Raw genomic sequence first — 15,644 nt, 5'->3', positions numbered from 1 at the left:
GTAGACCAGGACAGTAGACCAGGACAGTAGACCGGGACAGTAGACCAGGACAGTGAATGTTTCTGCATTAGGACAGTAGACTAGGACAGTAGACTAGGACAGTAGACTAGGACAGTAGACTAGGACAGTAGACCGGGACAGTGAATGTTTCTGCATTAGGACAGTAGACCAGGACAGTAGACCAGGACAGTAGACCAGGACAGTGAATGTTTCTGCATTAGGACAGTAGACCAGGACAGTAGACCAGGACAGTGAATGTTTCTGCATTAGGACAGTAGACTAGGACAGTAGACTAGGACAGTAGACTAGGACAGTAGACCGGGACAGTGAATGTTTCTGCATTAGGACAGTAGACCAGGACAGTAGACCAGGACAGTAGACCAGGACAGTAGACCAGGACAGTAGACCAGGACAGTGAATGTTTCTGCATTAGGACAGTAGACCAGGACAGTAGACCGGGACAGTAGACCGGGACAGTGAATGTTTCTGCATTAGGACAGTAGACCAGGACAGTAGACCAGGACAGTAGACCGGGACAGTAGACCAGGACAGTAGACCAGGACAGTGAATGTTTCTGCATTGGGACAGTAGACCAGGACAGTAGACCAGGACAGTAGACCAGGACAGTAGACCGGGAATGTAGACCAGGACAGTGAATGTTTCTGCATTAGGACAGTAGACCAGGACAGTAGACCAGGACAGTGAATGTTTCTGCATTAGGACAGTAGACCAGGACAGTGAATGTTTCTGCATTAGGACAATAGACCGGGACAGTAGACCGGGACAGTAGACCGGGACAGTAGACCGGGGCAGTAGACCAGGACAGTAGACCAGGACAGTGAATGTTTCTGCATCAGGACAGTAGACCGGGACAGTAGACCAGGACAGTAGACCAGGACAGTGAATGTTTCTGCATTAGGACAGTAGACCAGGACAGTAGACCAGGACAGTAGACCAGGACAGTAGATCAGGACAGTAGACCAGGACAGTAGACCAGGACCGTGAATGTTTCTGCATTAGGACAGTAGACCAGGACAGTAGACCAGGACAGTGAATGTTTCTGCATTAGGACAGTAGACCAGGACAGTAGATCAGGACAGTAGACCAGGACAGTGAATGTTTCTGCATTAGGACAGTAGACCAGGACAGTAGACCGGGACAGTAGACCAGGACAGTGAATGTTTCTGCATTAGGACAATAGACCGGGACAGTAGACCGGGACAGTAGACCGGGACAGTAGACCGGGACAGTAGACCGGGGCAGTAGACCAGGACAATGAATGTTTCTGCATCAGGACAGTAGACCGGGACAGTAGACCAGGACAGTAGACCAGGACAGTGAATGTTTCTGCATTAGGACAGTAGACCAGGACAGTAGACCAGGACAGTAGACCAGGACAGTAGACCAGGACCGTGAATGTTTCTGCATTAGGACAGTAGACCAGGACAGTAGACCAGGACAGTAGACCAGGACAGTGAATGTTTCTGCATTAGGACAGTAGACCAGGACAGTAGACCAGGACAGTAGATCAGGACAGTAGACCAGGACAGTGAATGTTTCTGCATTAGGACAGTAGACCAGGACAGTAGACCGGGACAGTAGACCAGGACAGTGAATGTTTCTGCATTAGGACAGTAGACCGGGACAGTAGACCGGGACAGTAGACCGGGACAGTAGACCGGGACAGTAGACCAGGGCAGTAGACCAGGGCAGTAGACCAGGGCAGTAGACCGGGACAGTAGACCGGGACAGTAGACCGGGACAGTAGACCAGGGCAGTAGACCAGGGCAGTAGACCAGGACAGTAGACCAGGACAGTAGACCAGGACAGTGAATGTTTCTGCATTAGGACAGTAGACCGGGACAGTAGACCGGGACAGTAGACCGGATCAGTAGACCAGGACAGTAGACCAGGACAGTAGACCGGGACAGTAGACCGGGACAGTAGACCGGATCAGTAGACCAGGACAGTAGACCGGGACAGTAGACCGGATCAGTAGACCGGGACAGTAGACCGGGACAGTAGACCAGGGCAGTAGACCAGGGCAGTAGACCAGGGCAGTAGACCAGGACAGTGAAGGGGTTTAGATTTGTCAGTTCGGCTGATAATTATTAACTCGCATTTATAAATAAAGCACTATATCTGATCCTGGTGTCAAATGCAGGAATGGCTTTTTCATGAAAAATGTATTGCATATTTATTTAGTCAGTACAAATTGTGTGTTGGCTAGTTCAGTCAGGTGAATGATTTGTAGGCTTAGAGGTGGGGGCGTTGTCTATAATTTGAGCCGGTTGGGGAGTAGTCTAGAATTGAGCTAGGTGGGGGCGTAGTCTAGAATTGAGCCGGGTGGGGGTGGGGGAGTAGTCTAGAGTAGTCTAGAATTGAGCCGGGTGGGGGCGTAGTCTAGAATTGAGCCGGGTGGGGGCGTAGTCTAGAATTGAGCGGGGTGGGGGCGTAGTCTAGAATTCAGCCGGGTGGGGGGCGGGGCGTAGTCTAGAATTGAGCCGGGTGGGGGCGTAGTCTAGAATTGAGCCGGGTGGGGGCGTAGTCTAGAATTCAGCCGGGTGGGGGCGTAGTCTAGAATTCAGCCGGGTGGGGGCGTAGTCTAGAATTCAGCCGGGTGGGGGCGTAGTCTAGAATTGAGCCGGTTGGGGGTGGGGGCGTAGTCTAGAATTGAGCCGGGTGGGGGCGTAGTCTAGATTTGAGCCGGGTGGGGGCGTAGTCTAGATTTGAGCCGGGTGGGGAGTAGTCTAGAATTGAGCCGGGTGGAGGTGTAGTCTAGATTTGAGCCGGGTGGGGGTGGGGGAGTAGTCTAGAATTGAGCCAGGTGGGGGTGGAGGCGTAGTCTAGATTTGAGCCAGGTGGGGGCGTAGTCTAGATTTGAGCCAGGTGGGGGTTTAGTCTAGAATTGAGCCAGGTGGGAGTGGAGGGCGTAGTCTAGATTTGAGCCAGGTGAGGGTGGGGGCGTGGTCTAGATTTGAGCCAGGTGAGGGTGGGGGGCGTAGTCTAGATTTGAGCCATGTGGGGGTGGAGGACGTAGTCTAGAATTGAGCCAGGTGGGGGTGTAGTCTAGAATTGAGCCAGGTGGGGGTGTAGTCTAGAATTGAGACAGGTGGGGGTGTAGTCTAGAATTGAGACAGGTGGGGGTGTAGTCTAGATTTGAGACAGCTGGGGGTGTAGTCTAGATTTGAGACAGGTGGGGGTGTAGTCTAGATTTGAGACAGGTGGGGGTGTAGTCTAGATTTGAGACAGGTGGGGGTGTAGTCTAGATTTGAGACAGGTGGGGGTGTAGTCTAGATTTGAGACAGGTGGGGATGTAGTCTAGATTTGAGACAGGTGGGGGTGGGGATGTAGTCTAGAATTGAGCCAGGTGGGGGTGGGGATGTAGTCTAGAATTGAGCCAGGTGGGGATGTAGTCTAGATTTGAGCCAGGTGGGGGTGGGGATGTAGTCTAGATTTGAGCCAGGTGGGGGTGTAGTCTAGAATTGAGCCAGGTGGGGGGTGTAGTCTAGAATTGAGCCAGGTGGGGGTGTAGTCTAGATTTGAGCCAGGTGGGGATGTAGTCTAGATTTGAGCCAGGTGGGGGTGGGGATGTAGTCTAGATTTGAGCCAGGTGGGGGTGTAGTCTAGATTTGAGCCAGGTGGGGGTGGGGATGTAGTCTAGAATTGAGCCAGGTGGGGGTGGGGATGTAGTCTAGAATTGAGCCAGGTGGGGGTGTAGTCTAGATTTGAGCCAGGTGGGGGGTTTAGTCTAGAATTGAGCCAGGTGGGGGTGTAGTCTAGATTTGAGCCAGGTGGGGGGTTTAGTCTAGAATTGAGCCAGGTGGGGGTGTAGTCTAGATTTGAGCCAGGTGGGGGGGTGTAGTCTAGATTTGAGCCAGGTGGGGGCGTAGTCTAGATTTGAGCCAGGTGGGGGATGTAGTCTAGATTTGAGCCAGGTGGGGGATGTAGTCTAGAATTGAGCCAGGTGGGGGGCGTAGTCTAGAATTGAGCCGGGGGGGGGTGTAGTCTAGATTTAAGCCAGGTGGAGGTGGTGGTGTAGTCTAGATTTGAGCCGGGTGGGGGTGTAGTCTAGATTTGAGCCGGGTGGGGGTGGGGGGGTTGTAGTCTAGATTTGAGCCAGGGGGTGGGGGCGTAGTCTAGATTTGAGCCAGGTGAGGGTGGGGGGCGTAGTCTAGAATTGAGCCAGGTGGAGGTGGTGGTGTAGTCTAGATTTGAGCCGGGTGGGGGGCGTAGTCTAGATTTGAGCCAGGTGAGGGTGGGGGGCGTAGTCTAGAATTGAGCCAGGTGGAGGTGGTGGTGTAGTCTAGATTTGAGCCGGGTGGGGGTGTAGTCTAGATTTGAGCCGGGTGGGGAGTAGTCTAGAATTGAGCCGGGTGGGGGTGGAGGCGTAGTCTAGAATTGAGCCAGGTGGGGGTGGAGGCGTAGTCTAGAATTGAGCCAGGTGGGGGTGGAGGCGTAGTCTAGAATTGAGCCAGGTGGGGGTGGAGGCGTAGTCTAGAATTGAGCCAGGTGGGGGTGGAGGCGTAGTCTTGAATTGAGCCGGGTGGGGGCGTAGTCTAGAATTGAGCCAGGTGGAGGCGTAGTCTAGATTTGAGCCAGGTGGGGGTGGGGGGTTGTAGTCTAGATTTGAGCCAGGGGGTGGGGGGGGCGTAGTCTAGAATTGAGCCGGGGGGGGGGGTGGTGTAGTCTAGATTTAAGCCAGGTGGAGGTGGTGGTGTAGTCTAGATTTGAGCCGGGTGGGGGTGTAGTCTAGATTTGAGCCGGGTGGGGGAGTAGTCTAGAATTGAGCCGGGTGGGGGTGGAGGCGTAGTCTAGAATTGAGCCAGGTGGGGGTGGAGGCGTAGTCTAGAATTGAGCCAGGTGGGGGTGGAGGCGTAGTCTAGAATTGAGCCAGGTGGGGGTGGAGGCGTAGTCTTGAATTGAGCCGGGTGGGGGCGTAGTCTAGAATTGAGCCAGGTGGAGGCGTAGTCTAGATTTGAGCCAGGTGGGGGTTTAGTCTAGAATTGAGCCAGGTGGGGGTTTAGTCTAGAATTGAGCCAGGTGGGGGTGTAGTCTAGAATTGAGCCGGGTGGGGGCGTAGTCTAGATTTGAGCCGGGTGGAGGCGTAGTCTAGAATTGAGCCGGGTGGAGGCGTAGTCTAGATTTGAGCCAGGTGGGGGGTTTAGTCTAGAATTGAGCCAGGTGGGGGTTTAGTCTAGAATTGAGCCAGGTGGGGGTGTAGTCTAGAATTGAGCCGGGTGGGGGCGTAGTCTAGATTTGAGCCGGGTGGAGGCGTAGTCTAGAATTGAGCCGGGTGGAGGCGTAGTCTAGAATTGAGCCAGGTGGGGGTTTAGTCTAGAATTGAGCCAGGTGGGGGTGGGGGCGTAGTCTAGATTTGAGCCAGGTGGGGGTGGGGGCGTTGTCTAGATTTGAGCCAGGTGAGGGTGGGGGACGTAGTCTAGATTTAAGCCAGGTGAGGGTGGGGGGACGTTGTCTAGATTTGAGCCAGGTGGGGGATGTAGTCTAGATTTGAGCCAGGTGGGGGATGTAGTCTAGATTTGAGCCAGGTGGGGGTGTAGTCTAGATTTGAGCCAGGTGGGGGTTTAGTCTAGAATTGAGCCAGGTGGGGGTTTAGTCTAGAATTGAGCCAGGTGGGGGTGTAGTCTAGAATTGAGCCGGGTGGGGGCGTAGTCTAGAATTGTGCCGGGTGGAGGCGTAGTCTAGATTTGAGCCAGGTGGGGGTTTAGTCTAGAATTGAGCCAGGTGGGGGTTTAGTCTAGAATTGAGCCAGGTGGGGGTGGGGGCGTAGTCTCGATTTGAGCCAGGTGGGGGCGTTGTCTAGATTTGAGCCAGGTGAGGGTGGGGGACGTAGTCTAGATTTAAGCCAGGTGAGGGTGGGGGGACGTTGTCTAGATTTGAGCCAGGTGGGGGATGTAGTCTAGATTTGAGCCAGGTGGGGGATGTAGTCTAGATTTGAGCCAGGTGGGGGGTGTAGTCTAGATTTGATCCAGGTGGGGGTGGGGGCGTAGTCTAGATTTGAGCCAGGTGGGGGCGTAGTCTAGATTTGAGCCAGGTGGGGGATGTAGTCTAGATTTGAGCCAGGTGGGGGGTGTAGTCTAGATTTGATCCAGGTGGGGGTGGGGGGCGTAGTCTAGATTTGAGCCAGGTGAGGGCGTAGTCTAGATTTGAGCCAGGTGAGGGCGTAGTCTAGATTTGAGCCAGGTGAGGGGGGGGGGGTGGTGATGATCTCTGTCCCGTCCTCAGGTCTCTAACCTTTCACCTGTCTCTTCCAGGTAAGGCTGTGATGGCTCCTAACCTCATGTCTGTTGACTCGTTTGGGAGAGACAGGACAGTCTATCAGGAGCACGCCAGACAGAGAAGGATCGCTGAACGGGAAGCCAGACGGTACGCTGCGACGTTAAATATACCAATATTCAGTCAGTTTAAATGTTTTATTTATTTTATTTCACATTAACCAGGTCGTTAAGTTGAGAACAAGTTCTCATTTACACCTGAGACCTGGCCAAGATAAAGCAAAGCAGTTCGACACAGACAACAACACAGAGTTACACATGGAGTAAACAAAACATACAGTCAATAACACAGTAGAACAATAAGAGTGTCTATATACAGTGTGTGCAAATGGCGTGAGGAGGTACGGCAATAAATAGACCTAGTTTCACTACTATGGTCTATGTTGAGCTGAGGGCTTTCTATCAGGAGAACTCCAGATGGCGTGAGGAGGTACGGCAATAAATAGTTTCACTACTACTATGGTCTATGTTGAGCTGAGGGCTTTCTATCAGGAGAACTCCAGATGGGAGGATTGCAGCGCGGGAGACACGAGGGTACTACCCTTAGCTGACGCTCTAATCCCAAATGGCACACTATTCCCTACATAGTGCACTACTTTAGACCAGAGCCCTATGGCACCCTATTCCCTATATAGTGCACTACTTTAGACCAGAGCCCTATGGCACCCTATTCCCTATATAGTGCACTACTTTAGACCAGAGCCCTATGGCACCCTATTCCCTATATAGTGCACTACTTTAGACCAGAGCCCTATGGCACCCTATTCCCTATATAGTGCACTACTTTAGACCAGAGCCCTATGGCACCCTATTCCCTATATAGTGCACTACTATAGACCAGAGCCCTATTCCCTATATAGTGCACTACTTTAGACCAGAGCCCTATGGCACCCTTTTCCCTATATAGTGAACTATTTTAGACCAGAGCCCTATTCCCTATATATAGTCCACTACTTTAGACCAGAGCCCTATTCCCTATATATAGTCCACTACTTTAGACCAGAGCCCTATGGCACCCTATTCCCTATATAGTGCACTACTTTAGACCAGAGCCCTATGGAACCCTATTCCCTATATAGTGCACTACTTTAGACCAGAGCCCTATGGCACCCTATTCCCTATATAGTGCACTACTTTAGACCAGAGCCTATAGGTGTCTAGCTGGAGCGCAGATAAAACATCTGAAATATCTTTTTAACCTCTCTGGGATATGTGGGCCATAAACCAGGGAAAATGCAGAGCGCCAAACTCAAATAAATTACTATAAAAATCCAACTTTCATTTAATCACACAAGATACCAAATTAAAGCTACACGTGTTGTGAAGCCAGCCAACATGTCAGATTTGAAAAAGGCTTTTCGGCAAAAGCAAACGATGCTATTATCTGAGGACAGCACCTCCGTAAACAAAGAGAGAAAAGCATATTTCAACCCTGCAGGCGCGAGACAAAACGCAGAAATAAAAATATAATTCATGTCTTTGACAAGCTTCTTCTGTTGGCACTCCAATATGTCCCATAAACATCACAAATGGTCCTTTTGTTAGATTAATTCTATATATATATCCAAAATGTCCATTTATTATATTTATTTGATCCAGAAAAACACAGTTTCCAACTTGCGCTACGCGACTACAAAATATCTCAAAAGTTACCTGTAAACTTTGCCAAAACATTTCAAACTACTTTTGTAATACAACTTTAGGTATTTTTTATGTAAATAATCGATAAAATTGAAGACGGGATGATCTGTGTTCTATACAGGAGGAAAACAAACTGTAGCTTTCTGGTCACGCGCCTCTATCTAACAGTACACTACACGTTACCCTCGTTCAAGATGGCCGTACTTCTTCATTACACAAAGGAAAAACCTCAACCAATTTCTACAGACTGGTGACATCCAGTGGAAGCAGCAGGAACTGCAGGAACGTCCCTTAGAAATCTGGATTCCCAATGAAAACACATTGAAAAAAGTGACCTAAAAAATAAAAATCTGAATGGTTTGTCCTCGGGGTTTCGCCTGCTAAATAAGTTCTGTTATTCTCACAGACATGATTCAAACAGTTTTAGAAACTTCAGAGTGTTTTCTATCCAAATCCACATAATATGCATATCTTATCTTCTGGGGATGAGTAGCAGGCAGTTGAATTTGGGCATTACATCCGGACGTGAAAATACTGGCCCCTGTCACCAAGAAGTTAAACTATACTGTCCTCTAGTGTTAAATTGTAGTTATCACATGTTGAATGTCCTCATCATATCAAACATGCTGTGAATACAACCCCCCCCCCCCCCCCCCACCATAGTCTTGTCCCCTTGGGGTTAGTCTCAATAGTCTGAAGCACCTCTGTCTCTATCTACTTTATCTGGCCCCCTACACGCGGCCCGGCCCCCTACACGCGGCCCGGCCCGGCCCCCTACACTCGGCCCGGCCCCCTACACTCGGCCCGGCCCAGCGCCCTACACTCGGCCCGGCCCAGCGCCCTACACTCGGCCCGGCCCAGCGCCCTACACTCGGCCCGGCCCAGCGCCCTACACTCGGCCCGGCCCAGCGCCCTACACTCGGCCCGGCCCAGCGCCCTACACTCGGCCCGGCCCAGCGCCCTACACTCGGCCCGGCCCAGCGCCCTACACTCGGCCCGGCCCAGCGCCCTACACTCGGCCCGGCCCAGCGCCCTACACTCGGCCCGGCCCAGCGCCCTACACTCGGCCCGGCCCAGCGCCCTACACTCGGCCCGGCCCAGCGCCCTACACTCGGCCCGGCCCAGCGCCCTACACTCGGCCCGGCCCGGCCCAGCGCCCTACACTCGGCCCGGCCCGGCCCAGCGCCCTACACTCAGCCCAGTCCAGCGCCCTACACTCAGCCCAGTGCCCTACACGCAGCCCGGCCCAGTCCCCTACACGCGGCCCGGCCCAGCGCCCTACACGCAGCCCAGCCCAGCCCAGCGCCCTACACGCAGCCCGGCCCAGCGCCCTACACGCGGCCCGGCCCAGCGCCCTACACGCGGCCCGGCCCAGCGCCCTACACTCGGCCCGGCGCCCTACACTCGGCCCGGCCCCCTACACTCGGCCCGGCCCCCTACACCCGGCCCGGCCCCTACACCCGGCCCGGCCCCTACACCCGGCCCGGCCCCCTACACCCGGCCCCCTACACTCGGCCCGGCCCGGCCCGGCCCCCTACACTCGGCCCGGCCCTGCGCCCTTCACTCGGCCCGGCCCTGCGCCCTTCACTCGGCCCGGCCCGGCGCCCTACACGCGGCCCAGTCCCCTACACGCGGCCCGGCCCAGTCCCCTACACGCGGCCCGGCCCAGTCCCCTACACGCGGCCCGGCCCAGTCCCCTACACGCGGCCCGGCCCAGTCCCCTACACGCGGCCCGGCCCAGTCCCCTACACGCGGCCCGGCCCAGTCCCCTACACTCGGCCCGGCCCAGCGCCCTACACGCGGCCCGGCCCAGCGCCCTACACGCGGCCCGGCCCAGCGCCCTACACGCGGCCCGGCCCAGCGCCCTACACGCGGCCCGGCCCAGCGCCCTACACGCGGCCCGGCCCAGCGCCCTACACGCGGCCCGGCCCAGCGCCCTACACGCGCCCGGCCCAGCGCCCCACGCAGCGCCCTACACCGGCCCGGCCCAGCGCCCTACACGCGGCCCGGCCCAGCGCCCTACACTCGGCCCGGCCCCCTACACTCGGCCCGGCCCCCTACACTCGGCCCGGCCCCCTACACTCGGCCCGGCCCCCTACACCCGGCCCGGCCCCCTACACCCGGCCCGGCCCCCTACACTCGGCCCGGCCCGGCCCCCTACACTCGGCCCGGCCCGGCGCCCTTCACTCGGCCCGGCCCGGCGCCCTACACGCGGCCCAGTCCCCTACACGCGGCCCGGCCCGGTCCCCTACACGCGGCCCGGCCCGGTCCCCTACACGCGGCCCGGCCCGGTCCCCTACACGCGGCCCGGCCCGGTCCCCTACACGCGGCCCGGTCCCCTACACTCGGCCCGGCCCGGCGCCCTACACTCGGCCCGGCCCGGCGCCCTACACGCAGCCCGGCCCGGCGCCCTACACGCAGCCCGGCCCGGTCCCCTACACGCAGCCCGGCCCAGTCCCCTACACGCAGCCCGGCCCAGTCCCCTACACTCGGCCCGGCCCGGCGCCCTACACTCGGCCCGGCCCCCTACACTCGGCCCGGCCCGGCCCCCTACACTCGGCCCGGCCCTGCCCCCTACACTCGGCCCGGCCCCTACACTCGGCCCGGCCCCCTACACTCGGCCCGGCCCCCTACACTCGGCCCGGCCCCCTACACTCGGCCCGGCCCCCTACACCGGCCCGGCCCCTACACCCGGCCCGGCCCCCTACACTCGGCCCGGCCCCCTACACTCGGCCCGGCGCCCTTCACTCGGCCCGGCCCGGCGCCCTACACGCGGCCCAGTCCCCTACACGCAGCCCGGCCCAGTCCCCTACACGCAGCCCGGCCCAGTCCCCTACACGCAGCCCGGCCCAGTCCCCTACACGCAGCCCGGCCCAGTCCCCTACACTCGGCCCGGCCCGGCGCCCTACACTCGGCCCGGCCCGGCGCCCTACACTCGGCCCAGCCCCCTACACGCAGCCCGGCCCAGCCCCCTACACTCGGCCCGGCCCAGCCCCCTACACTCGGCCCGGCCCAGCCCCCTACACGCAGCCCGGCCCAGCCCCCTACACTCGGCCCGGCCCAGCCCCCTACACTCGGCCCGGCCCAGTCCCCTACACGCAGCCCGGCCCAGCCCCCTACACGCAGCCCGGCCCAGTCCCCTACACGCAGCCCGGCCCAGTCCCCTACACGCAGCCCGGCCCAGTCCCCTACACGCGGCCCAGTCCCCTACACGCAGCCCGGCCCAGTCCCCTACACGCAGCCCGGCCCAGTCCCCTACACGCGGCCCGGCCCAGTCCCCTACACGCGGCCCAGTCCCCTACACGCAGCCCGGCCCAGTCCCCGCAGCCACGCCCAGCCCGGCCCAGTCCCCTACACGCGGCCCAGTCCCCTACACGCAGCCCGGCCCAGTCCCCTACACGCAGCCCGGCCCAGTCCCCTACACGCGGCCCAGTCCCCTACACGCAGCCCGGCCCAGTCCCCTACACGCAGCCCGGCCCAGTCCCCTACACGCGGCCCAGTCCCCTACACGCAGCCCGGCCCAGTCCCCTACACGCGGCCCAGTCCCCTACACGCAGCCCGGCCCAGTCCCCTACATCTTGATAACAAAATAGGTAAAGTGGTTGACCAGATGCTTTTCAACCTCGTCTGGAAAAATACACTTTAAATTAGGAAATCGGTCGTTATGAACACATATGGTGGTCTCAATTTGTTTTTGTTTTAGATTTTCCTACTTTGAATAATGCTTTTAAGATAAATTGGGCTAAACATTTTTTTTTTTTTTTAAGAATCCAACTTCAATTTGAAATTTCATCCCTCGTATCTCCTCCCGTTTTGGTGACTTCAATTTTTGTTACTTGATATGATTCCTGCAAAATGATCTGCTTTTCACAGACAAGTATTCTTAGCCTGGTCGTTAATATATAAACACAATTTTCCCCCACATAGGCATTTGATTTGGAACAATAAGGATATTTTGAATAGAAACAAGTCCTTATTTTCTAAGAATTGGTTCAATAATCATATCTTGCTGGTGAGTCAACTTTTTAATGCAGAAAGACTTGTTACTAAATTATGAGGATTTTTTTTATCTCGTTGCAATATCCCTGTTACACCTAGAGAGTTCGTCTCTGATGCTGTTCCATCTGGAACTCTCATGATATTTAGAGGTGTAGCCAGACCTCACCTTGTTGACCTGCCCTCCTAGAGAGTTCTCCATAGTCTCTGATGCTGTTCCATCTGGAACTCTCATGATATTTAGAGGTGTAACCAGACCTCACCTTGTTGACCTGCCCTCCTAGAGAGTTCGTCTCTGATGCTGTTCCATCTGGAACTCTCATGTTATTTAGAGGTGTAGCCAGACCTCACCTTGTTGACCTGCCCTCCTAGAGAGTTCTCCATAGTCTCTGATGCTATTCCATCTGGAACTCTCATGTTATTTAGAGGTGTAGCCAGACCTCACCTTGTTGACCTGCCCTCCTAGAGAGTTCTCCATAGTCTCTGATGCTGTTCCATCTGGAACTCTCATGTTATTTAGAGGTGTAGTCAGAACTCACCTTGTTGACCTGCCCTCCTAGAGAGTTCTCCATAGTCTCTGATGCTGTTCCATCTGGAACTCATGTTATTTAGAGGTGTAACCAGACCTCACCTTGTTGACCTGCCCTCGCTTAATCCAGTTGACTCTCCAATAGGGGAACTATGTTTCTCCTTGTTCCCTCAGAACAACAGATCTATACCTGCTTCATTTCAACGGGAGATTATATCCATTCCTTATGTCACAATTTACTGGACTACATTGTTCACTAATATCTGTTGGGGGGGTACCTGCTTGTTAACAAGGTCAGAGGTCTCTTTTCAGAATGATCCATAAGTATTACACTGCCATTCATTAACATGGATTGTCATTTTTTTGTGTTGAGCATCCAGTAACAAGTTTTTGCATTTATTTTGGCATTGTCTACATGTAAAACAATTATGGAAAGATATTCACAGCTTTTACACATGTTAATTGTCTTGATGACTTTTGTTTGTTATGGGAGAATGTGTTGCTCGGTTTCCTTTACCATAATAAAGATAAAGAAGAACTATTTTACCTCATAAATGTAATTGTGCTAATGGGATTATGACATATAATAAATGTAAATTCACTCATTTAAAAAAAAAAAAAACCTGCCGTGTTTTCTATAAAAAAATAAAAAAAAATTTAAAGTCTTGTGTGATTGGCTGACGTTGTTCGTGGGTGTGTCTAGAACGCGGCGGCGGCAGGCGCGGGAGCAGAACGGGAAAAGGGCGGAGCATCTAGAGGGGTTGTCCTCCGACGATGAGGAGACATCGACTGACCTCACATCGTACTGTCTGGAGAGAGGTACCTTCCAGACCCTTCTACCCTCTCACCTCCAGACCCTTCTACCCTCTCACCTCCAGACCCTTCTACCCTCTCACCTCCAGACCCTTCTACCCTCTCACCTCCAGACCCTTCTACCCTCTCACCTCTAGACCCTTCTACCCTCTCACCTCCAGACCCTTCTACCCTCTCACCTCCAGACCCTTCTACCCTCTCACCTCCAGACCCTTCTACCCTCTCACCTCCAGACCCTTCTACCCTCTCACCTCCAGACCCTTCTACCCTCTCACCTCCAGACCCTTCTACCCTCTCACCTCCAGACCCCAGATCGTATAGTGTGATATGTTGACCCTGTTTATCCCCAGATCGTATAGTGTGACCCTGTTGATCCCCAGATCGTATAGTGTGATATGTTGACCCTGTTGATCCCCAGATCGTATAGTGTGATATGTTGACCCTGTTGATCCCCAGATCGTATAGTGTGACCCTGTTTATCCCCAGATCGTATAGTGTGACCCTGTTTATCCCCAGATCGTATAGTGTGATATGTTGACCCTGTTGATCCCCAGATCGTATAGTGTGATATGTTGACCCTGTTGATCCCCAGATCGTATAGTGTGATATGTTGACCCTGTTGATCCCCAGATCGTATAGTGTGACCCTGTTTATCCCCAGATCGTATAGTGTGACCCTGTTTATCCCCAGATCGTATAGTGTGATATGTTGACCCTGTTGATCCCCAGATCGTATAGTGTGATATGTTGACCCTGTTGACCCTGTTGATCCCCAGATCGTATAGTGTGATATGTTGACCCTGTTGACCCTGTTGATCCCCAGATCGTATAGTGTGATATGTTGACCCTGTTGACCCTGTTGATCCCCAGATCGTATAGTGTGACCCTGTTTATCCCCAGATCGTATAGTGTGATCCTGTTTATCCCCAGATCGTATAGTGTGATATGTTGACCCTGTTGATCCCCAGATCGTATAGTGTGATATGTTGACCCTGTTGATCCCCAGATCGTATAGTGTGATATGTTGTCCCTGTTTATCCCCAGATCGTATAGTGTGATATGTTGACCCTGTTTATCCCCAGATCGTATAGTGTGATATGTTGACCCTGTTTATCCCCAGATCGTATAGTGTGATATGTTGACCCTGTTGATCCCCAGATCGTATAGTGTGATATGTTGACCCTGTTTATCCCCAGATCGTATAGTGTGATATGTTGACCCTGTTGACCCTGTTGATCCCCAGATCGTATAGTGTGATATGTTGATCCCCAGATCGTATAGTGTGATATGTTGATCCCCAGATCGTATAGTGTGATATGTTGACCCTGTTTATCCCCAGATCGTATAGTGTGATATGTTGACCCTGTTGATCCCCAGATCGTATAGTGTGATATGTTGACCCTGTTTATCCCCAGATCGTATAGTGTGATATGTTGACCCTGTTGACCCCCAGATCGTATAGTGTGATATGTTGACCCCCAGATCGTATAGTGTGATATGTTGACCCTGTTGATCCCCAGATCGTATAGTGTGATCCTGTTTATCCCCAGATCGTATAGTGTGACCCTGTTTATCCCCAGATCGTATAGTGTGATATGTTGACCCTGTTGATCCACAGATCGTATAGTGTGATATTTTGACCCTGTTGATCCCCAGATCGTATAGTGTGATCCTGTTTATCCCCAGATCGTATAGTGTGATCCTGTTGATCCCCAGATCGTATAGTGTGATATGTTGACCCTGTTTATCCCCAGATCGTATAGTGTGATATGTTGACCCTGTTGATCCCCAGATCGTATAGTGTGATATGTTGACCCTGTTTATCCCCAGATCGTATAGTGTGATATGTTGACCCTGTTGACCCTGTTTATCCCCAGATCGTATAGTGTGATATGTTGACCCTGTTGACCCTGTTTATCCCCAGATCGTATAGTGTGATATGTTGACCCTGTTGACCCTGTTTATCCCCAGATCGTATAGTGTGATATGTTGACCCTGTTGACCCTGTTTATCCCCAGATCGTATAGTGTGATATGTTGACCCTGTTGACCCTGTTTATCCCCAGATCGTATAGTGTGATATGTTGACCCTGTTTATCCCCAGATCGTATAGTGTGATATGTTGACCCTGTTTATCCCCAGATCGTATAGTGTGATATGTTGACCCTGTTGACCCTGTTTATCCCCAGATCGTATAGTGTGATATGTTGACCCTGTTGACCCTGTTTATCCCCAGATCGTATAGTGTGATATGTTGACCCTGTTGACCCTGTTTATCCCCAGATCGTATAGTGTGATATGTTGACCCTGTTGACCCTGTTTATCCCCAGATCGTATAGTGTGATATGTTGACCCTGTTTATCCCCAGATC

At 53.9% G+C, this 15,644-nt stretch overlaps 1 protein-coding gene across 2 annotated transcripts in view; it reads left to right on the top strand.

Moving 5' to 3' along the window:
* The window catches only part of paxbp1 (PAX3 and PAX7 binding protein 1), an 81,572-nt gene that overhangs the window by 39,828 nt on the left and 26,100 nt on the right, over nt 1–15,644 (top strand). For both annotated transcript variants that reach the window (XM_065004994.1, XM_065004995.1), the window contains exons 9-10: nt 6,276–6,387; nt 13,166–13,281. In XM_065004994.1, coding sequence (XP_064861066.1) covers nt 6,276–6,387; nt 13,166–13,281 — 228 coding nt within the window. The remainder of the gene's footprint in view (nt 1–6,275; nt 6,388–13,165; nt 13,282–15,644) is intronic.

The sequence above is a fragment of the Oncorhynchus nerka genome, linkage group LG19 (genome assembly GCF_034236695.1).
Source record: "Oncorhynchus nerka isolate Pitt River linkage group LG19, Oner_Uvic_2.0, whole genome shotgun sequence".
In the NCBI taxonomy this organism is placed as follows: Eukaryota; Metazoa; Chordata; class Actinopteri; order Salmoniformes; family Salmonidae; genus Oncorhynchus; species Oncorhynchus nerka.
This window is presented reverse-complemented; position numbering and strand designations above follow the sequence as displayed.